The sequence below is a fragment of the Triticum dicoccoides genome, chromosome 6B (assembly GCF_002162155.2).
Source record: "Triticum dicoccoides isolate Atlit2015 ecotype Zavitan chromosome 6B, WEW_v2.0, whole genome shotgun sequence".
Classification (NCBI taxonomy): Eukaryota; Viridiplantae; Streptophyta; class Magnoliopsida; order Poales; family Poaceae; genus Triticum; species Triticum dicoccoides.
In genome coordinates this window covers 681,453,074-681,473,518 of record NC_041391.1, presented here as the reverse complement: position 1 = coordinate 681,473,518, position 20,445 = coordinate 681,453,074, and the positions used below count along the sequence as shown (strand labels likewise).

General features: G+C 44.0%; 1 protein-coding gene and 1 pseudogene across 1 annotated transcript; both read right to left on the bottom strand.

The window, feature by feature from the left end:
• Positions 1-1,244: 1,244 nt before the first annotated feature.
• Positions 1,245-4,141, bottom strand: LOC119321493 (RHOMBOID-like protein 12, mitochondrial). Its single transcript, XM_037595150.1, has 8 exons — positions 4,083-4,141; positions 3,862-3,898; positions 3,639-3,758; positions 2,869-2,979; positions 2,552-2,581; positions 2,075-2,179; positions 1,937-1,978; positions 1,245-1,331 (listed from the first exon to the last, which is right to left on the bottom strand). The coding sequence occupies exons 1-8, from the start codon at positions 4,139-4,141 to the stop codon at positions 1,245-1,247; spliced, it is 591 nt and encodes a 196-aa protein (XP_037451047.1).
• A 1,023-nt stretch (positions 4,142-5,164) lies between these two features.
• LOC119321492 lies at positions 5,165-18,689 on the bottom strand (annotated as a pseudogene).
• Between the last annotated feature and the right edge of the window lie 1,756 nt (positions 18,690-20,445).

Sequence of the window (20,445 nt, the reverse complement as noted above, 5' to 3'; positions counted from 1 at the left end):
CACAGCTCGACATGACGGCGCTCTGGAACACGGCGTTCGCCTGGGCCGGGCCGGCGCCGACGCTCATCGACCTCACGGACCCCGAGGACGACGACGACGATGCTTAGGGCAGCGCGCCGCCTCGTAGTTTAGGCTGTTTTTTTAAAATGCAAATGTGGACGCGTGGACTCTCGCGGCCTTCGTGGCCGGCTTTAATGTTTAATTAATGTTGTTTCTCTTTTTTTAATATGCATGCGTTCATTTTTTTTGGTGCCGTCAAAATCGGTCTCAGGCCAGTGTTGGACGCACGCGCCGACCCAAATGCGAAAGCGGGCATCCGTGTCCGTCTGGCCGACCCAAACGGACAAAAAGCGGCCGAAATTGCCGTCCGTTTGGGTCGGCCCGTTGGAGTTGCTCTTACAGTGCATCCGCAGGAGGCATCAAGAGTTATCCTCGTGCTCACTGATACATTTGCAAAACACACAACACCTAGGTGTGTAGCAACACCAGCAAGGCCTGATCCTTGGCTCCCTTAAACAGATGATACTAGGACCTGAGAAACTTGGACATCCTGTTTTTACTACTACTCCTACTTTCTAAGGCGCGATCAAGTCATGTAGTCATAAGATGCACCCAGTTTTGAGTTTCAACACATGTACTCCCTCTGTGCCATAATATAAAAACATTTTTAACACTACACTAGTATAAAAACTGTTCTTATATTATGGGACAGAGGGAGTAGTTAGTAGCAAATGACATTTTAACAGTGCATGCCAGTCCAGTTCTTTCATGCCTGAGGATGGCTCCAGCGAAGATAAACCCAACCATTTGGCAGTATCTATCTGCCATGAAGTTATCTTTTCTTTCGCCATGCGGAATTCTTATGTCGGATTCCACTATTATGAGAAATAACAGAAGAAACCTAACAATTGCGGCATTTCGTTACGACAAAATGCAGAGGCAACTGCTAGCTACAAGTATCAGGATAACATGAGATACAACTACATTCATGCGATACGCAGGGTTGCATACAAAAGATCAGCGCATCACCATCGCAACCGGCCTACTAACCGCTGCCACCATGATGTTATCTAGACTTTGTTTAAAGATTTCTACATCAGAAACTTGGATAATAAGCAGCATGGTCCACGAGTCGGCCCTCGGACCGTATAACGACAAATTTCAACACAAGAAGTGGCCACCAGGGTGGAAGCAGGCAGGCCCTTGGATTTGCTGCATGTGAGTATGAGTAAACTGCATAATGATCAGATCCAGCCCTTGATTTCCGCAAAGGCAACCGCCGCCACTAGGGCACCCCCTAGATGAGAAGAGCCTGACACGCGACTCCCGCCCTACAAAAATGAACGGGCAAAAGTTAGTTCCGTTCTAGATCAGAAAAGGTATGAAGAATTAATGGTTATCAAAACATGAACAGTACTTGGGTACCAGATCATCAACGACAATAATTATGCAGAAATGAGAGGTTTCAGACAGATAGAGATCTTTAAGGAATGGTGTAGTTTGACATGGCTTGACTAGCATATTAAATGGTTGATGCTGTCAGGCGAGACATTGACTTGAAGTAGGTCCATTGCATTAAAAAGTAGAATCAATGATCACCAAAAAGGTGCAAACATTAGAAGAACAAACAAGGAAAACTACAATTAGGTGTGAATATTGAGCCATATTTCCAACCACAGGTCGATTAGATACCTGGAGTTGTATATATCTTATGGTTAAGAGCCATACACGTGCAATTCACAGAATTTCAAGTTCCGAGTAACAATACATGAAAGTAGCAGTTACACTGTCAAAAAATCATGGCCAGTGAACACAAGCAACCGTCGCACAAATCACATTCACTTATTCCTAGATTTTTTTGGTACCCGGATTTAGTAAAGAATAAATACTATATAAAGAAAACCACATAAATAATAAATGAAAGTTAGATAAATACCTTCTTGACCCTCCACAAATCAGCACCAATCAAACCAACTCCCTGAAATAAGTAAAGTCAGAGAAATTATGTCCTCACTACCTTGCACACCCACATGTTTATCAGATTTCTTTTTAATAAAAACAAAAATCTTTTCACCACTAATGCAGCTGGAACGGGAATGAAAAGGTGTAAGTATAGTAGCTTCGTCGGATGCAAAAATATCTCAAGAAGAATAATTGCATTAACTGCAGCACTTGCACCCTGAGTGACATGAAAGGATCATATTTAGTGTGTAACAACCGGCACCTTCTGTACACATTCACTAACGGTGTCCACTGTATCGCCTCTGATCACCAAATTTTCCATCCAAATAGTTATTTTTTGGCGTGCCGTGACAAATAGTTGGTCCATTGGGGCAAATTTCACTGTAATATAGGAGTATGATGTACTCCCTCCGTTCCTAAATGTAAGTCTTTGTAGAGATTCCACTATGAACCACATACGGATGTATATAGATGCATATTAAGAGTAGATTCATTCATTTTCCTCCGTATGTAGTCCACCTAGTAGAATCTCTACAAAGACTTATATTTAGGAACGGAGGGAGTAGTTATAAGACAGGAAATCACTTACAAGACAGGGAGTTTTCCATCCTCCAAAAACCTGCAAGAGAAGCATTACTTATTTGATTAGGAAGATTATCGTGCAGCTTAGAAAAAGGAGCTTAAAAAAGGGATCTTGATCCCAGAAGTTTTGCTGGCATCAAGTAGCTAGCATGGGCAGCAAAGTGACTGAATACCAGTCTTCTCACATGAAAGTAACTGGAAAAAAATATGTACTAAATCAGAGATAATATATATAATCGTATCATAGGATTTTATTTGATAATCAGAACTAATTGATGCTCAGGATTTGGAATCCAGTTCACTGATGTATAAACATATTATTACCTCTTTTCGTGGAGCTAGAAAAATCTTTTCTGCCAGGTAGAATACCGACCCAGTAAGTGCTCCAGTAACGTACAGTTGGAAAAGAAAACCAGGGCCAAACGTGCGGGCAATCTGATGTACAAAAGAAAAGAAAAAGAAATTTAACTGATAATAAACCACAAGGTTGGTGATAAAGTATCATTGCTCTTTGTTAATCCTAAGGAATCCGGTTGAAGTTACGAAAAGTCAGTCCAACAGAGTAGTATATATCTCCAAGTCTCATATACAATAGTACCACTCGTATAGTTATACGGCGACAGTGTTGCTTCTCATCGAAGATTTAAGGAAAACTAAGTGCTTTCATTAGAGTGCATGTGTAATGTTGGTCTGAGTGCCAATACAGGAAAGATAACAAATACTTACATACAGGAAAGCCAATTCACTCCTTTTTCCGATGAAGGAAGCTTTATTGATCTTACACAAGTACATGAACCAAAGTTAATGCAAGTGAATTTCTACATTTAACTGATACTACCTCCGTACCTAAATATAAGACGTTTTCGTAGGCTAGCTAGTAGCCTACCGAAACGTCTTATACTTAGGTACAAAAGGGAGTACAACTGAGCCAAGATCTCCCGGTTGAGAGATCGCGACAACTAATTCAGTAATCAGTCCTATCAACCAAAGTTATGCAATTTCAGCCTGACAAACAAATATGTGTTCCATTTCTGCACCGTCAACAGAAGAGAAGAGATGACAGACTGACAAGAGTGAGTGAGTGTCGGTCTTACGCTTGAGCCGAAGAAGTAGAGGCCGACCATGTTGTTGAAGAGGTGCTTAAGGTTCATGTGGCTGAAAGCACTTGTGAGCATCGTGTGCAAACGCCCACTCGTGAAATTGTCCAGCGAGATCTGCTCATCAACAAAAACCATCAGATGTCATAAACTCAAAGTACCACTGTCTCCAGAGTGCAGTCCAGACCACCACATTAGAAATTAAGCACCAAGCACCAACCATGAAATGTTTCCTCATGAACATGGGATCCACATTGCTGGAGGCGCTCATGAGCAGCGTGTGCAGCCGCCCGCCCAAGTACATGTCCACCCAAACCTGCTCCTCCATAGAATCATCAGGTAGTGATACATCAGCAGAGCACATGAATCAAAGCAAAAGATGTCACTTGGGTAACCATCAAGTCACTAACCATGTGAGGATCGGTGATGAACCTGGGATACGCGAGCACGCGCCAGAGCATGAAGACGGACAGGTTGGCGCCGATGAGCGCGCCCACCATGTCATCAGCCGCGGCCGATGTCCAGACCGCCCTAGGGCAGAAGGTGGTCCGGCCTCGCTGCGGAGCGGATATCTCGAGGCCGGGGGACCCAGCGCCGCGCGCGGCCGGCACGACGGCCGCGGCGCTCGTCGGCAGGAGCGAGCCGGACGGGGAGCGGGGGGCGGGTGCGGGCGGGGAGGGGGAGGCGGGCGCCACTGGCGGGGAGGAGGAGCCGAGGAAGCGGCAGCGGGGGATCGGTTAAAAATGCCCTAAGAAGCTATGGTCTCTTTACAACTGCAACCGCAAAGTGCTGGTGGTGCGTAAACTCAAACGAAGTGCTCAACAATGGATCACCAACCTCCAACATGGTTGATGATGTTTATAGCTATGCTATTGTGCTCGGCAACCTGTTCGGTCTTGCGGAGCACTGCAAGCTTTTCTGGTTTACTTGCAGAAGTGCCTTTCAAGGAGGAGATTATGTTCTCAATTTCTTTGAAAAAATTGTTGACATAACTAGAAATAAGAAATCAGAAGACATCAATTACTTGATTTACAAATAGATATAGACTCCGGATAGTTACCAAGGCGGTTGTCCACCTACAAATATGTAATCACCCCCGTCATGAGGGAGCATATGGTGCGCATTGCTAAATCCTAGCAACACGCTCCTCGTCCCTGAGATTGGTCTCAATCGGCTTGCTGCCTTGTCCTGGACTAGATATCCGCCCTATCAAGGATGGTCTAGTATGATCACATACTCCACGTACATGCTCTTCCTCGGGTCAGATACGTCCTATATCATGAGATCACTGTTTCAAATAGCTCGCTATAGCTCCGCTATAGCACGCTATAGCGTTTACAAAAGGTCTTGCGCTAAGAGATTTTGGTCCAAACAAATAAACAAACATTTTAAATAGCGCGCTATAGCTCCGCTATAGCACGCTATAGCATTTGAAAGAGGTCCGGCGCTAAGATGCTTAGCGCGCTATTTAAAACTTTGCATGAGATACACAAGTAGGAGTAGCTAGATATAGCATAGATATCTCATGCTCCGGGGTAGATGAATTTCCTACAGCTGAGCTTTAGGTCGCTGTCTGGCCTCCACCACTGCATGAGGTTGTGCGTGCCGAATGTTGTGTTGGAGTTCTTCCACAGCCTCGCGGACGGCAAAAGGTGCGGCTGCTCCTTGCTGCTGCCGATGAGGGAGGAGAGCATGTCGCGATAGGACAGCTAGCTTCATGGCTGCCCTGCCGAGGCCACCTATGCGCTCCTCCACCTTCTGTCGCTGCTCGAAGTAGTCGATGAAGCCCTGACAAATGATGTCCCTCTCGTTCACGTACAGCTCCGGCACCCATGGCGACAGGCGCTGGAACAGTTTCTCCATGCGAGTGCAGTAGGACCTCATGACTGTGGCCCCGAGCGCCGCCTTCACGAGGTAGCTCCCCGTGAACACGTCCTTCTTCGCCACCTCCGACGGGTTGAGGAGGTTCAAGGCCGGCATCGGTGACACGTTGGGCGGGTTGAAGAGGAAGGTCGGCAGGTACGCCTGGTGCTGCTCCGCCATGTCCCGCCCCACCTCCAGCGCCAGCGACGCGCCCAGCGAGTGCCCCGCCAGCCACAACACGCACCGCTCCGTGCCCTTGCGGATGAGCATGTTGGCCACCGCCTGACGCACCTTCTGGGTCCGTCTGCAACACGGCAGATCGCTGAGGAAGACCTTGATGTCGTTGTACAGGTCGTGGGCTGACTTTGGGTGCCGAGGCATGGTGCCGCGCAGGGCGTAAACGTAGTTTGGGGCCGACGGGTGGCGCTGGCATCCTGCAGGGGGCAGTACTCGAATACGGCACCGAAGATACACGATCCCGCAGCTCGAAGTGGAAGCTCTGCCACCACGGCGGCGCCAACCCCATGCCATACACCCTGCACTTTGGCCGGTCCTCCTCCATGATGTAAGTAGCCTTCACAAGGCAAGCGGCGATGCAACGCTGGTGCTCCTCGTTGCTCCTGAAACGAAAATCCACCGTACGTTTGTTAAACGACAATTCATTCATGCATGCAAAATATATACTCTACTTTTTCTGTAACAACTAATCCAATTATATAAGATTTTATCTTATAATGAAATAATTTCGTTTGACCTAGCTATTTGGATCATGTGTCACTCTAAAAGACCATCCTGCAGTCGACTATTTGGAAACCTTGCTTCTCCATGTTACAAAACGGACAAATTTCAGCTCCCAACTTTGCACTTAGTTCATCCATATTGCCACAATATATTACGATACGTACCAGTCAACGGATTGAGCTATGTGTTTGGGACCGCTGATGCAGAAGCAGTCACGGCCATGAGGTCCAGCATGTGGCGAGTTAAACGAGGTACCGCCTGCGTAGTACTGCATTTTGCTCTCGGAACTGCTGCGCGGACGACAACAGTATGCACGACAGATGAACGATGCGGGATCAAACGGTCTGCTGGACTCTGCTACATGCATGGACGGACAGGTATCTGTTGTTGTGCATGAATCGTGCGTACAGTATCGTGTGTAGCACTGCTCTTTTGCTCTGCTCTGCCACTGAGGGAGCCCTCGGAGGCGCATATATATATATATATATATATATATATATATATATATATATATATATATATATAGACACACACACACACACACACACACATGAATCATGACTCCTGAGAAAAAAAGGAGAATTGGAATAATGGCAAGGTTTATTTTTTATTTCCGTACTGATACACAGATTTTTCCTACCTGAAAATTGGAATAAAAAAATGTGTTCTCGGGCTTCCCAACGATCAATACAGAACAAAGCAAAAGCTTATAGACAAGATCATAGTAGCTAGTAGCAAGTTGCAAAATTCCGATGCCATTTTCATATGTGGACGCCTGCCGAACACAAAAAGCATTTATTGACTTGACTTTGCTTGACTTGCCTAAAGATCTTTTTGCTTGACTTGATAGACCCAGAAAGTTGTTGACACCAGCCACTATCTATTACTCCTATATAAATGATATCCAGGTCCTGTTGAATTCAAATTTGCAGAACCGGGCATGCGGCCCACCCCTGCTTTTCAAAGGTGCACCATACAGTATTGCAGACGATCCTAACCCAGTTCGTGCTATCACCGGCTTCATGCAATATTACTGCATTTTATTGAATTTTGTTTCCCGTGAAATTTTGACTTTTATGTCATGTTAATTTTTTTTGTTTCCCACCAGTTTCAACTATTTTTTCACCAAATCTAGGAGGAACTTATCAGCATCTATCTATCTTTCCGCAAAAAAAATCTATCTATCTATCTATAAAAAGTGCTTAACGGGTTAATAAGAAAAAAGATAAATAAGCTAGAAGTTACCACAATAATTGGAAACATCTTGTCGTTGATGTGGTGGACCCATAACTTAAAAGACGTAATGGATTAGATCTAAGAGCTCCCCATCTCAAAAAGAACAAAAAATAACTACAGCTACCGTAATCCTGTACGTACTTAATTAATGGTTTATTAGATCTATAAGAGCGTTGAAAAGAAAAAGAAACTTTTTTTAACACTCAGAAAGAAAAACCTGCAGATAAATCCTTTAGTTATTATACTTAGCCTGTACGTTAGATCCAAAAAAAGGTGCAGCTGTCCTTAGCCTATACATACGTAATTAATGGATTATTTTTTTTTCGATAAAGGATGGATTTTATTGACTCATGATGATGCATCAAGAGAATACAAAACACAATGAGTACACACCCAGCCTCTGCATAGTTAGGATGCACATAGCCAACATCAACTTACACATAAACACGCCGACAACTAGCAAAGTCATATTAGACCAAAGCTATGTGTAGGCGAGGAAAAAAGGAAAAAGCTCCAAAGTAACCAGATACACGATCGGCAAACTGCATTAATGACCATATCCGCACCAACCATTTCATGACACCACAAGGACGACAAGGTTCTTCAACAGCAACGACTTCAGTAAGGAAGCGATATTCAAGTGTCGTCGTCACCGGATCCAACCATCAATGTGCAAAACCATGATGGTATTATTAGATCCAAGCATTATTTCAATACAAACCATGATGGTATTCATCTTCAAATTGCACATTGCAACATTACACACATTGGACAGATTTGTTTGTATTCATGAATAATACTTCCACTTTGGTCCCACTACTCACAAAGAGAATGTTATCTTCTTCTGGAGTGCGACGTTTCGGTGCCCAGGCTCATCTGCACCCGTTCAGCAAAAAAAAACAAAAAAAATAGTAGAAAAAAATTAAAAAATCCAAAAAAAATTGTGTACTAGATAATTGGATACGTGAGGTGCGCCCCAATTTTCAGATCATTTGGACATCTGAGTAGATCTCAGCAAAAAAGACAAATCGGATCAAAATAGTGCGTGAACAGTAAACTTTTTTACAGACCCTAAATTTGTCTTTTTTGCCGAGAGCTGCTCAGATGTCCAAACGACTTGAAAATTGAAGCAAACCTCATGCATCAAATTATCTACCATACAAAAAAATTGATTTTTTTGAATTTTTCTAGTATTTGTTTTGATTTTTTTTGTCAGCGCGGGTGCAGATGAGCTTGGGCTCATAAATAGATTATCGCTTCTTCTGTCGCTAATTTACGGAAAGGGTTGACCCTATGGTTGACAATTATGAACTAAAGGGATGTTTCTCGTCTAGCTCGCGACTCACTTAAGGGGTCGGAGGCAACTGCAGTAAACACAAGGAAAAGTAATTGTGAGAGACGGTGCAACGGTACACATATACATACATATGATGAGCTGGTTGAATATTGGCTTACTTCTTCGTGGCTCGTTCTGTACCTTCGGGGTTCATTCTACACAAGATTACTGGATCAAAGTCTCCATTCAAATTGATGTTGATCTTGCCGGCGGCCTATCTTATCCGTCTCCACTCCGATGACCTCGAGCACGGCGGCATGCTTCGTGTCCGTTCTGGCGTACGTGGCAGCATTTGAAGGATTTCTAGGTGGCCTGCAGACCCTAGCACAACCCTACGTATGCTTGCCCGGCAGGATCTTGTCCGGGCTCGTGTTCTTAGGTTTTTAGGGTTTCTAGAGGGAAATCAGCCACCGGTTTTTGCGAAGGCAACCGCAGGAAGATCCGAAGCTTGATGCGCGTTCTAGCACATCGTTTGTTGGCCTGGATTTGCGACAAAACAATGTATTCACTTAGGTGGGGTGGTGGATAGCTATCCGATTGGTGATCGAACGGCCTGCATCACGTAGTCTGAAAGATGCTGCTGGGGAGTCTGGGCCATTTTCAGAGTGAGATGAGGTTATTTGAACTAGATACTGTTTGAGTGTTTAATTTGTTTTTGTTTTTTAGTTCTGTACACAAGTGGTATTCATAGCTCGTTCTGTAGTCCAATTGTTTGTCTGCTTAACTTCAGTGGCTTACGTATGTTGCTAGGTATATGTTGTAGATCTAGCTTGCGCGCTAATGGAGTGAGTGGGTGAGTGTGTATGTATGGTGTGAGTCATGCGCGTGAGTGAGTTCAGATACTACAGCTTGTACTTGAAGGGTGATGCAATTAAAAAAAAAACTTTCAATGTAATGTTCTATTATTCCCCCTGAATGGTGTGTTCGGCAGTGGGGCTGAAAAAGAATATTCGATCGCTAAACCTCTTGATTGCGGGAACAAAGATACAGCACTGAACACAACTTGCAAGCTAATCAATTGATCGACGGAAGGAACGTATTGGAATTTTGACGAAGTCGCTGTGTGATGGAGCTGTGTATCCATGCTTTCTTGTTTTTCTCATCCAAACAAAGTATTGTATTGCTCACCAGTGGCGGAGCCAGGATTTGCGATACGGGTATGCGGAGTAAAACAAGTTTTTTTCTGCACAACAATGTAACATATAAAAATGTTCATAATACGAACAACGAAACTATAAATTATTACCTGGCTATACAAGTGCCAAGTGTAGCTCGTTGGAAGGTGGATGCTCTTATTTTGATCCTGAACTTGGTTTTCAACGTCGATAGATACCGATGTCAGTGTTGATGTCAAACTTATGTTCGGCGCCTTTGAAGCTCTCCCCCACAAACGTTTCAAATCATCATATTTGTTCTTCATTGTTCACGCCTATACACATTAAAAACATGTTGGATAGTAATGATGGCATGGTGGACAGTCTTAAAAATTTGAATGTTCATATTTCAGAAATTTAGGTGCATAAACTTCGCCTTCTTTTTCTTGCAGTTCTTCACAAGTTTTATAGTAAAGAGCCAATGCAAACCGCCCTCAAAATTGACTGGATGATGCAATAGATGAACGGAAAAAATTAGGGAACCAACATAATCCTCTATACTTGTCCAACAATTCCGAGAAATCAAGATTAAATGTTCACAAAGAACAATCAGTCAATCAGACGATGGGCTAATTGCGCACGCCGTCGTTGCCGATCTGTCTTCTAGCTGGCAGATGCGTCATGGGCTGGTGCGCGCCATGACGCTGTCGAGTACATACTGCAAAATATGTGGGCAGGCGAAGGAGACCGAGCAATGAGAGATGGCAATCCGCGACAGCCGAGATGAGATGATGCAATGGTTGCTTGATGGCCGCCCATGAGCGAATGCGGCGCCGCGATGTGTTGAATCAGCAGAATCACAGGCTCGAGTTGCTGGCTCGGTGGCTCCTGGTCGAGTTGTCTCGTCGACTTCGACCAATCTGGCTAGCGATAAGCCTGAAAATAAGGCCCAGTAGCAATGTGCTAGCAACGTAGCAGCCCAATATAGGCCCAAGTAACGCTGAATCGTTATTTTCTTCGTTTCCCATGTTCTCTACGTACAAATAGGCTGCCATACGTGACATACAATCATACAGGAGCTTATATACTGAAAAACTTTTGCAAAAATCATTGGGTATGCATTGCATACCCTTGCATTAGCCTAGCTCCGCCCCTGTTGCTCACCTTAACAGAATAACTAACCAAAACTGGCTTTCCTAAAAACTCGTTTTCTAAAATCCCACATCTATTTCCCTGTATGCAAACAACCACCAACTGTTTGGTGGTTCCGCCACAACATTACCATCACGGGCTAGGAGATCCTTAGCTTGGCACCTGAGAGCGTACTCGATCAACATGGTGGCGTTTGTGTATGTGCACTCCTCACCATCAACACAGGCACTGATCTCAAACTGTCCAGAGGTGAGTACCCTCGGAGCTGGATGAAGAGCTTCGCCAGCTGTTTGAAACGCTTGGAGATACCGAACCGGTGAAAGGAGAGGGGCAGGTAAGTGGTGCGCCAAGCGATTTCAAAAATTTCTATGTGCCAGTCGATTTCGGCTTTGCCCCGAGCGTGAGACAGGAGGCCGCGGACTCCACGGCGAGTGTGAGCTGTGAACGAGCAAGAGCAGGCCATGTCTTGGCTCGCCACAACATCAACGATGGAATGAGTCCGAAGGTTGAATGTTTGGGTCGGAGGTGCGGGGATCATTGCCGACACTGGAGAACGGGGTGGCCGGGCTGACAACACGATGTTGAGCAGGTTCTAATCAAAAAAAGAGGTATGTAACATCGAAAAGCCAGAATGAGTTCTTGGTTGGAGACCTTAAAAAAAAAAGAGAACAATACTCCCTCCGTAATTTAATACAGTACTCTCTCCATCCTAAAATAAGTGTCTTGACCTTAGTACAACTTTACACTAGATTTACTATAAAGTTGAGACACTTATTTTGGGAGTGAGGGAGTATAAGACATCTTTTACACTCATAGTGTTGAAAAACGTCTTATATTAAGTTACGGAGGGAGTATATCGGAATCTGGAAAATTTACACATGTACATATAGATATATGGAACAATATATCGGAGTCAAAAAACAAGGCAACATCATGCGTTGCAGCTTTCAAGCAATATCCAATTTCCATAAAAGGTTTATAGGCAATCACGATGCTAGGTACAAATAGTTCTCAACTTGTGATGATAGCCATGACAATGTCAGTATAAATATATGAAGAGCAAACTTGCGCTGAGTTCAGCAGACCATTCAGACAAAATGTTTTGCCAGCACTTCCAACATAGTAGGTTAGTAACAGAAGATAGAAAGCGAGAAAACAAATGCAGCGGTAACAACCACCACAGTACAACCGTTACAGACCTATTCGAAGAGACACAGAAGGCTCTAGACCACCATCACAAGCGAGCGCGCATCGCATCTTAGGTGCCTTCAAGGAATGGAAACTGCAGCGTCCGTCTGGTGCCGCGGTAGACCGAGGCAGGGGCCGTGGATGACTCTGGAAAGTGAAACCTAATAAAAAAACATGATAGCTGCAATAGGTTTGGTTCGGAATTCCAAGAACTGAATTGATATAGGCGGGAGAATAGCTTAACTAGCAGTTTGATGTAGAGGGAACCATCATGCAACTTGAACAATTGTTTTGGCCTAACCAAATTTCTTTGTTAACAAAGTTAAGCCGGTGAGACCTATATGTAATATCACTAGGACACCTCAAGACTCAAGAGGGTTTCAGACAGTGGCGGAGCCACCTCCCGGTGACCCCGGGCAGCTGCCCGGGCTATTCCAGAAATTTGCTCCTAAGCGCTAGTGTTAATCAACCGTTGGAAGCAAAAAAAATTTGGGCAGATGGCAGCTCAAACTATCACAGTTAACTCTTGCCCGGGCTGCATTCACGGGCTAGCTCTGGTTTCTTTCAGACTTCAGATAGCAGAGCGACATGCATGCAATCTGGCCATCAATCTGTATTCATCAACCTCAAAACAGTCTAGGAGCAACAGTGAAACCAATGAGGCACTAGACTACACTATCACTCCTTAGTTCGAGCTTTTTAGTAAATTGTAATGTACCAGCTAGACAATACCAAAGATAAAACCAAATTTCAAGACTAAAAGGGATTTCCATCAGTATTCAAACACTAAAAAAGCACAGAATCAAACACAAAGGATTTTGCATGGATGGAACAGATTTATAGGCACAACGAGAATGTACGGTAACTATTGTATTATCATCAGTAATAACAAAGCAATCAATTTCGGTGAAACCTAACAGCCATTCTGAACTACACTAGCACACAGTCCAATAATGGATACAGAATATAAATAATTTCAAAAGGGCGTCATAAATTCTAATTGTTATTTAATTCCAACAGAGACGATAAAACAAGTAGGAATATCACAGAAAAAAAACATGAAGAATGACAAAGTTTACTTACGGTATGAGTAATGTCAATACTCCATGATGCTAATTCGATCACGAAGTATGCCACATGTAGTCAAGAACTTCTGAATTTTGTGAACTCGCTCATCAACCTTTCTACAGTTAATGTTCACAACTTAAGGTGCCAACATACAAATGATGGTTCTATCGATCTTTTCTTCTGCTCCTGTTGCTCTAACGAATTTCTATGAAACAAAACATTTAGTAAGATCAACAGAATATACATAATAGTTCCTTTAACAATACAACAATGTCTTCATATATATACGATATACCTTAGTGCTAACAAAGTGAAGAGTGAGCATCTCAAGAACTGGAGAGTGTTGGAGAATGCACAGTAGGTCAACAGCCGTAAACCACTCATTGATTGACAAAGTCTGTAGTTTGTCAAATATGGGGCACCATTCTAAATCCCATCTATAGATAAACTAGGCAAATGGCAAGCAAACAAAATGGAACTTTGAGACTCAAGAAGAAGAAATAATTTTTGGTAGTAGGAACATTGGGTAGATACTTTAATTTCAACGTTCGGGGAGCATGTGCGCAATGTCTGCGGCCAGGTACCCCGCACTCCGGAGGTTCTTCATGTACTTCTCCGTGATGGAGGAGGCCTCCCACTTGCCCTTGGAACGGAACCGGCCATGGCTGGAGAGGACGATGGCGGTGAGAAAGATGAGAACTTTTTTCGGGCGCTGGAGCTTGGAAGATTGGGAGACAGAGGCTGGAAGAAGGCGTGGGGAAGAAAGGAGGAATCCTTTGCCCTCTTATATAGGCAGTAGAAATGCCAACCGTCTCCCAACTAATGCCTTAAAACTCGCCTATTCCCAATGAGGACGTGCGCCATAATCGGTTGGGTTACCCAAATCTCATTTATGAGAATCCCGTAATAAGTGGGCAAGATCTCTGTTTCGACGGGACGGGCCAAGGAGGCTCGACCTCGAAACATGAAACGAGGAGTGTGAAAATGGTTAAAAATATTGAAGAGCCAAGTCTGACGCTTCGCCGGAAAAAGTTGTCAGTAAAGACACTATTCCTGTTCTTTATATATTCTGCCTTCGCGGCTAAGGTTTATGTTAATTATACCAAGTCGGATATAGTCGTCTTGTGAAGAGAAAGCTGATGCATGATTTCAAGGGGAGGAACCTGCCTCGCAATGCTGAAGACAATCCGCGTGCCGAACACGTCGCCATTGAAGACTGGTTCAGGGGCTACTCAGGGAGTCCTGGACTAGGGGGTCCTCGGGTGTCCGGTCTATTTGATGTGGGCCGGACTGATGGGCCGTAAAGACAAAGGAAGAATACCACCTCCTGTGTCCGGTTAGGACTCCTGTATGCGTGAACGGCAAGATTGGGTGTTCGGATATATTGTTTTCCTTCTTTGTAAACCGACTCTGTAAAACCCTAGGCCCCTTCGGTATCTATATAAACCGGAGGGTTTAGGCCGGAGGCAGGATCATAACATTCACAAGCTACACAATCTAGGGTTTAGCCATTACGATCTCGAGGTAGATCAACTCTTGTAACCCCTATACTCATCGAATACAATCAAGCAGGACGTAGGGTTTTACCTCCTTTAAGAGGGCCCGAACCTGGGTAAACATTGTGCCCCTTTCTCCATTGTTACCATCGATCCTAGACACACAGCTTGGGCTCCCTACCCGAGATCTGCTGGTTTTGACACCGACAGCGAGTGATAGATAATTTTGCCTCACATAATAAAGTTGTTTGAGCCGGAGAATCAATCTAGGGTTTCTCTTTCCCTCCCCTATCACATGGCAGCTAGGGCAAACTCCCTCCTCCAGGCTTCATCGGCGAGCCCGTGGATTCGCATCCCATCTGCGTGCCGCTCCCATGGCCGATGGTGGGGAGGGGAATCTCGGTGCCACTGCTCTAGTTAGTAGTTTAGGTTATGGTCTTTTAGTCCTCGTTAGTGCGGCGCGCAAGCGGATGGCGGCACTTCTTCTTTGAGTTTGTCTTTTCAGCTCTAATCCTCCTCGAGTTTGTCCATCTATACGTAGTCAACAGAGCACCGGCGTAGATTCCGGTTGTCTCCTTGGGCGGTGAGGTTAGGGTTTCTCGTCATGTGGCGAGATCTGGTGTCAGGTTTTTCAGATCTATTCAAGGGTTTAATGACAATGATTGCAGCTCTAGGGAGCTGATCCTTAGGGGCTCGTGCACAAAGGCTTCCCATCTGTCATCGACAATGTCAAGCCGGCTCCGGTAGGGGAGCGGCAACAACAGCGTGTCGATGGCTCGTTATGGCAGCGGTGGTGGCCGTTCGATGGTCTCAGAATCTCGGTGTAATTTTTATTATGTTTATGGTGATTTGTACTTGCCGTGAACTTTAATAATAGATGGATCATTTTTGCAAAAAAAAAAAGTTTGAGCCAAACACACCACCCGTATTGATTTTGGTTTTCTTTTGCCGAGAAACTTGCATGTCTGTTGTAAGTGTAACATCAAAACTCTATCATTTTCTTTTTAATTGATAAGAACAGATTATTTGCATAAGAAAAGATTAGTACAGATCGCCCTACTCCTTATAACGAGATAAGAAATGTTTGCTGAACCAAGTCGGAAATAAAGCAGCATCCATGAGTTGCAATCAGCCCATGCATGGCCAGAATGCAACTGCCAAGGTGACCAGAGGTATAAATAGATGCTTCTCATCTTGTGATTCAATATCAGTATATCAAGAAGATTTTTGCATCAAGCTGACCAGATCACCAGAAGTGATAACACCTAACAGGACCGTCGTTACAGACATATTCAGAGAGACACATAAGGCTTCAGACCACCGTCACTAGTGAGCATGTATCACATCTCGAGCGCTGTCAGGGGTGGAAACCGGAGAGTCCGCCTGGTTCCGCGGTAGACCGAGGCAAAGGACACATAGGCTTCTGGAAACTGAAACCTATACAAAACATGACGATGCAATAAGTTTGGTCTCGAATTCCAAGATCTCAACTGACATAGACGGATGATAGCTTGGCTAGCAGTTTGATGTAGAACTATCATCCAACTTGAACAACTGTTTTTCTCTCAATGTGGCATCGACCAATTTTTTCTGTTAACACAAAAGTTTAGCATTGTGACGGCAACATATATGATCACTCAGATACATCAGTAGTCAAGAGGGTTTCAGACTTCAGACACTAGTGAGACAGGCATGCAATTTGGCCATCAAACTTTATTCATGAAAAGGACAACAGGCTAGTAACAACAGTGAAACAAATGAGGCAGTACACTATCACCCCGCAGTTGAAGATTTTCAGAAAATTTAATGTGCCAAATAGAACGAGAGCAAAGATAAAACTCAATTTCAAGACGAAAATGAGTACTATTTCAATCAGTAATTAAACAGTAAAAGAACACAGGATCAAACCCAACAGAGATGATTTTGCATGGATGGAACGGATTTATAGGCACAACGGCAACATGCGGTAACTATTGTATTATCACCAGTAATATCAAAGCAATTAATTTCGGTGAAACCTAACAGTCATTCTGAACTACACCAGCACATAGTCCAATGATGCATACATAATATAAATAAATTTCAAAAGGGTGTCATAAACTCTAATTGCTATTTAGTTCCAACAGAGATGATAAAACAAGTAGGAATATCACATTTTAATCACAGAAAAAAACATGAAGAATGACAAAGGTTACTTACGGTATGAGTAATCATTGCTTCGTGATGCTTATTTGATCACGAAGTATGCCACATGTACTCAAGAACTTCAGAATTTTGTGAACTCCCTCATCGACCTTTCTACATTCAATGTTGACAACCTTAAGGTGCGAGCATACAAATGATGGTTCTATCTTTTCTTCTGCTCCTGTTGCTCTAACGAATATCTATGATACAACACATTTAGTAAGATCAACAGAATATACATAATAGTTCCTTTAACAATACAACAATGTCTTCATATATATAGGTTGTACCTCAGTGCTACCAAGCTGAAGAGTGTGCACCTCAAGAACTGGAGAGTGTTGGAGAATGCACAGTAGGTCAATAGTCGTAAACCACTCATTGAGTGTCAGAGTCTTTAGTTTGTCAAATATGGGGCAGCATTCTAAATCCCATCTATAGATAAACTAGACAAATAACAAGCAAACAAACTGAAACTTTAAGACTCTAGAAGAAATATTTTCCGGTAATAGGAACATTGGGTAGATACTTTAATTTCAAACTACCAATAGCAAAGGAACAAAAAAAGAACGGTGAGACTCAAGAAGGCAAAACAATTTAAGTAAAAGTAGGAAGTTTGGGTAGATACTTTAATTTCAGGCATAAGGAAAGACAGAACTACACCTCAAGCCCTGGAAATACATTTTATCCAATCAAGCTACTATGTTACTAAAATCATTGATTTAAAACCCATTGGTGGAGATAAAAGTAGCAATCTGTGGCAATGAGAGCAAGTATATGCAGGTCTACAGTGGACAGAGATGTTACAGCGAATCCATGGATGGCACATACAACAAGAGTAAAAAAAGGAAGTAAGTGTAAATGTACCAATTCAAGGTAAGTATCGCCTATCAACTTCAAATTCACAGCATTGGACAAACCATGGAGAAGCACGCCCTCATCAACGGGATAAGCATGACAGCTACAGCCATCATACTCACAGTCCTGCCGGTTACTATGAAAAGGATGATAGGAAGCATTGTGAAGCCAAACATAAGCTGTTTCTAGATATGGCATGTATTCAAGGGAAGGGGTCAAGCCATCAAAATTATCAAGTTGCAGTGAGATAAGACCCGGGGCAAATATCCGAATGTGGAACTCCGCAGGGAAGGAAGAAGAGTCGGTAATGCAGAGACGCTTTAGTGATTTGGAAGATATCCTGCGTGCATCAATGTTGCAATGTTCCATCACTAGATCCTCTAGTACCGAGCAGCGCGAGAAATTCAGAGTGGATCGTTTTAGGTCAACCCGTTTAAGGTGTAGGACCTTCAAGTGATGGGAGATGAGAGGCACATTGAGTATTAGTGGGTTATACTCAATGTCATCATAACCATCTTCTTCAACAGCAACACTGAGTAGGAGCTCCTTGACTTGGCACTTTAGAGCGTACTCGATCAACAGCACGGTGTTTGTGTATGTGCAATCCTCATCATCATCAACACAGGCAACGACCAGCTGTTTGAAACGCTTGGAGCTTGGGAAACACGACTCGTCAAAGATAAGGGACAGGCCGGTGGTGCGCCTCCAGAGGTCGCGCCACAGGGTGTCGAGCACGCCGGTCTGCAGGGCATCATCCAGCGGCAGAAAGGACAACACATGCCAGAGGAGGTCGTCGGTGAGGTCGCCGAAGTTATCCTTCCCGCTCGCCGCAGTCTTCGTGGCAGGAGACGAGAATCAGCGGAAACACGATATAAAAGAGGAATATAGCATTCCAAATCGGGGAATCCAGCAGGCAGACTCTTGAATCCAGAAGCAGGAGCTCAACTCTTGAATCCAGGAGCAGGCGCGCACCGATCTCCGGTCTCGCAGCTCGTCGAGGAGCTCCCACGGCCAGGCCCTGACCCTGACGTTCACTCCACTCGGCGTATTCGGCCAGGAGATGCCGGAGCTCGTCGCGTCCGTGAGCGAGAAGCCGAGAAGGTGGCGGCGCTAGTAGATGAGCAGTGCGATGGTAGAGGTGGAGCAGGTGGGCTTCGAGGATGGGGAGGAGGGCGGCGCGGGGTGGAGACTGGAGAAATGGCAACCGCGTAGAGTGACGGACACACCACAGGAAAAAAAATTCCACACACGAGTGGTTTATTTTCCATCTTCTTATATAAAAAAACAGTTTTGCTAAGTCGACTTCGTTATGTCTCAGTCGATACTATCTCAGTCAACTGGGACTTCATTATGTCTCGGTGGATACTATCTCAATCGAGTGGGACTTCGTTATGTCTCGGTGGATACTATCTTCCTTTGATTTTGCATGAAGGCTCATACACAAAAATTCTTTTCAGTTTTTCTTTTTTATTCTTACATACTACATCAGTTGACTGAGACCTAGCCACACCAAAAAAAAGTTATTTTAAGGACATGCAATTTGTACAGTGGATTCCCCTCATTCCCCTATTACCGGCAGCCCTCCACCATGGTTGATCACCCCTCCGGCCCAACTGCCGCCGCCGTCACCATCTGCTAACCCGCCCGAGCCGTATCCTTCGTCAGTTCGCCGTTGCCTCGTAAATCCTACTAACCTCCTAGGTCGAGGAATCGACACGCACCATCAACTCTCGTACTCTCCTCGGGTGACATTGGCGGAGCTTTGTAGAAGCAAAACCGGCACGTCCAATTTTGCACCAACACACCAGGCCTGAAAGATAAGCCGGACAATCATGTTATCCTCTGCGCGTACCAGGCTCGCCTCCACACCTTCGGCTCAGTGTTGCGCGGACTCGACTAGTGCTTAAAAAAAATTCAGGTAACTTATAAATAGAAAAGTGTTATTTTCCAATGGTCAATATTGGTTTGTTCTTTCTCAGTTTTTCCTACAGTGTTCTCAGATAAAGCTATTTCAGCCAAAAAACACCACTTCTGTGGGGTAACATATCAGTAACATATATAAACTCTCGTCACTTTTTTATTGATAAATAGAGGTCGCGCCATTCCTTATATGAGTGGACACATGCTTACTTGACCGAGTTGAAATCAAGGCAGAATCATGAGTGGCAATTTTTCATTAAAGACAAGCAGGCAATCAAGATCCAGGCATAAACAAATGCCTCTCATCTTGTGACTCAGTATCAACATATCAAGAAGAATTTTGAACATATGTTTACTATTTTTCTCATTCTGTTCTCCAAAGTACTACTCTGATTTTAGGAACAGAGGGTGTAGGTTTTAGGCTCTTAGCTAGCCAGCACACGGTGTGATGATGAAATGGGGATAGATGTCCAACAAAGTTTAGACGGTGTTATTCACCGTTTGTACCACCTCCATACAATCACCCAATAAGTTTGACCAAATACCAATAACAAGAAACTTGTATGTTGTGGTTTCAATCTACAGGGAGAAACAATTAGTACTACATCTGAAATCATGCTTACCATCAAATAGAGAACATCACTAGCAATTAGAAGGTTAACGTCGCCTAC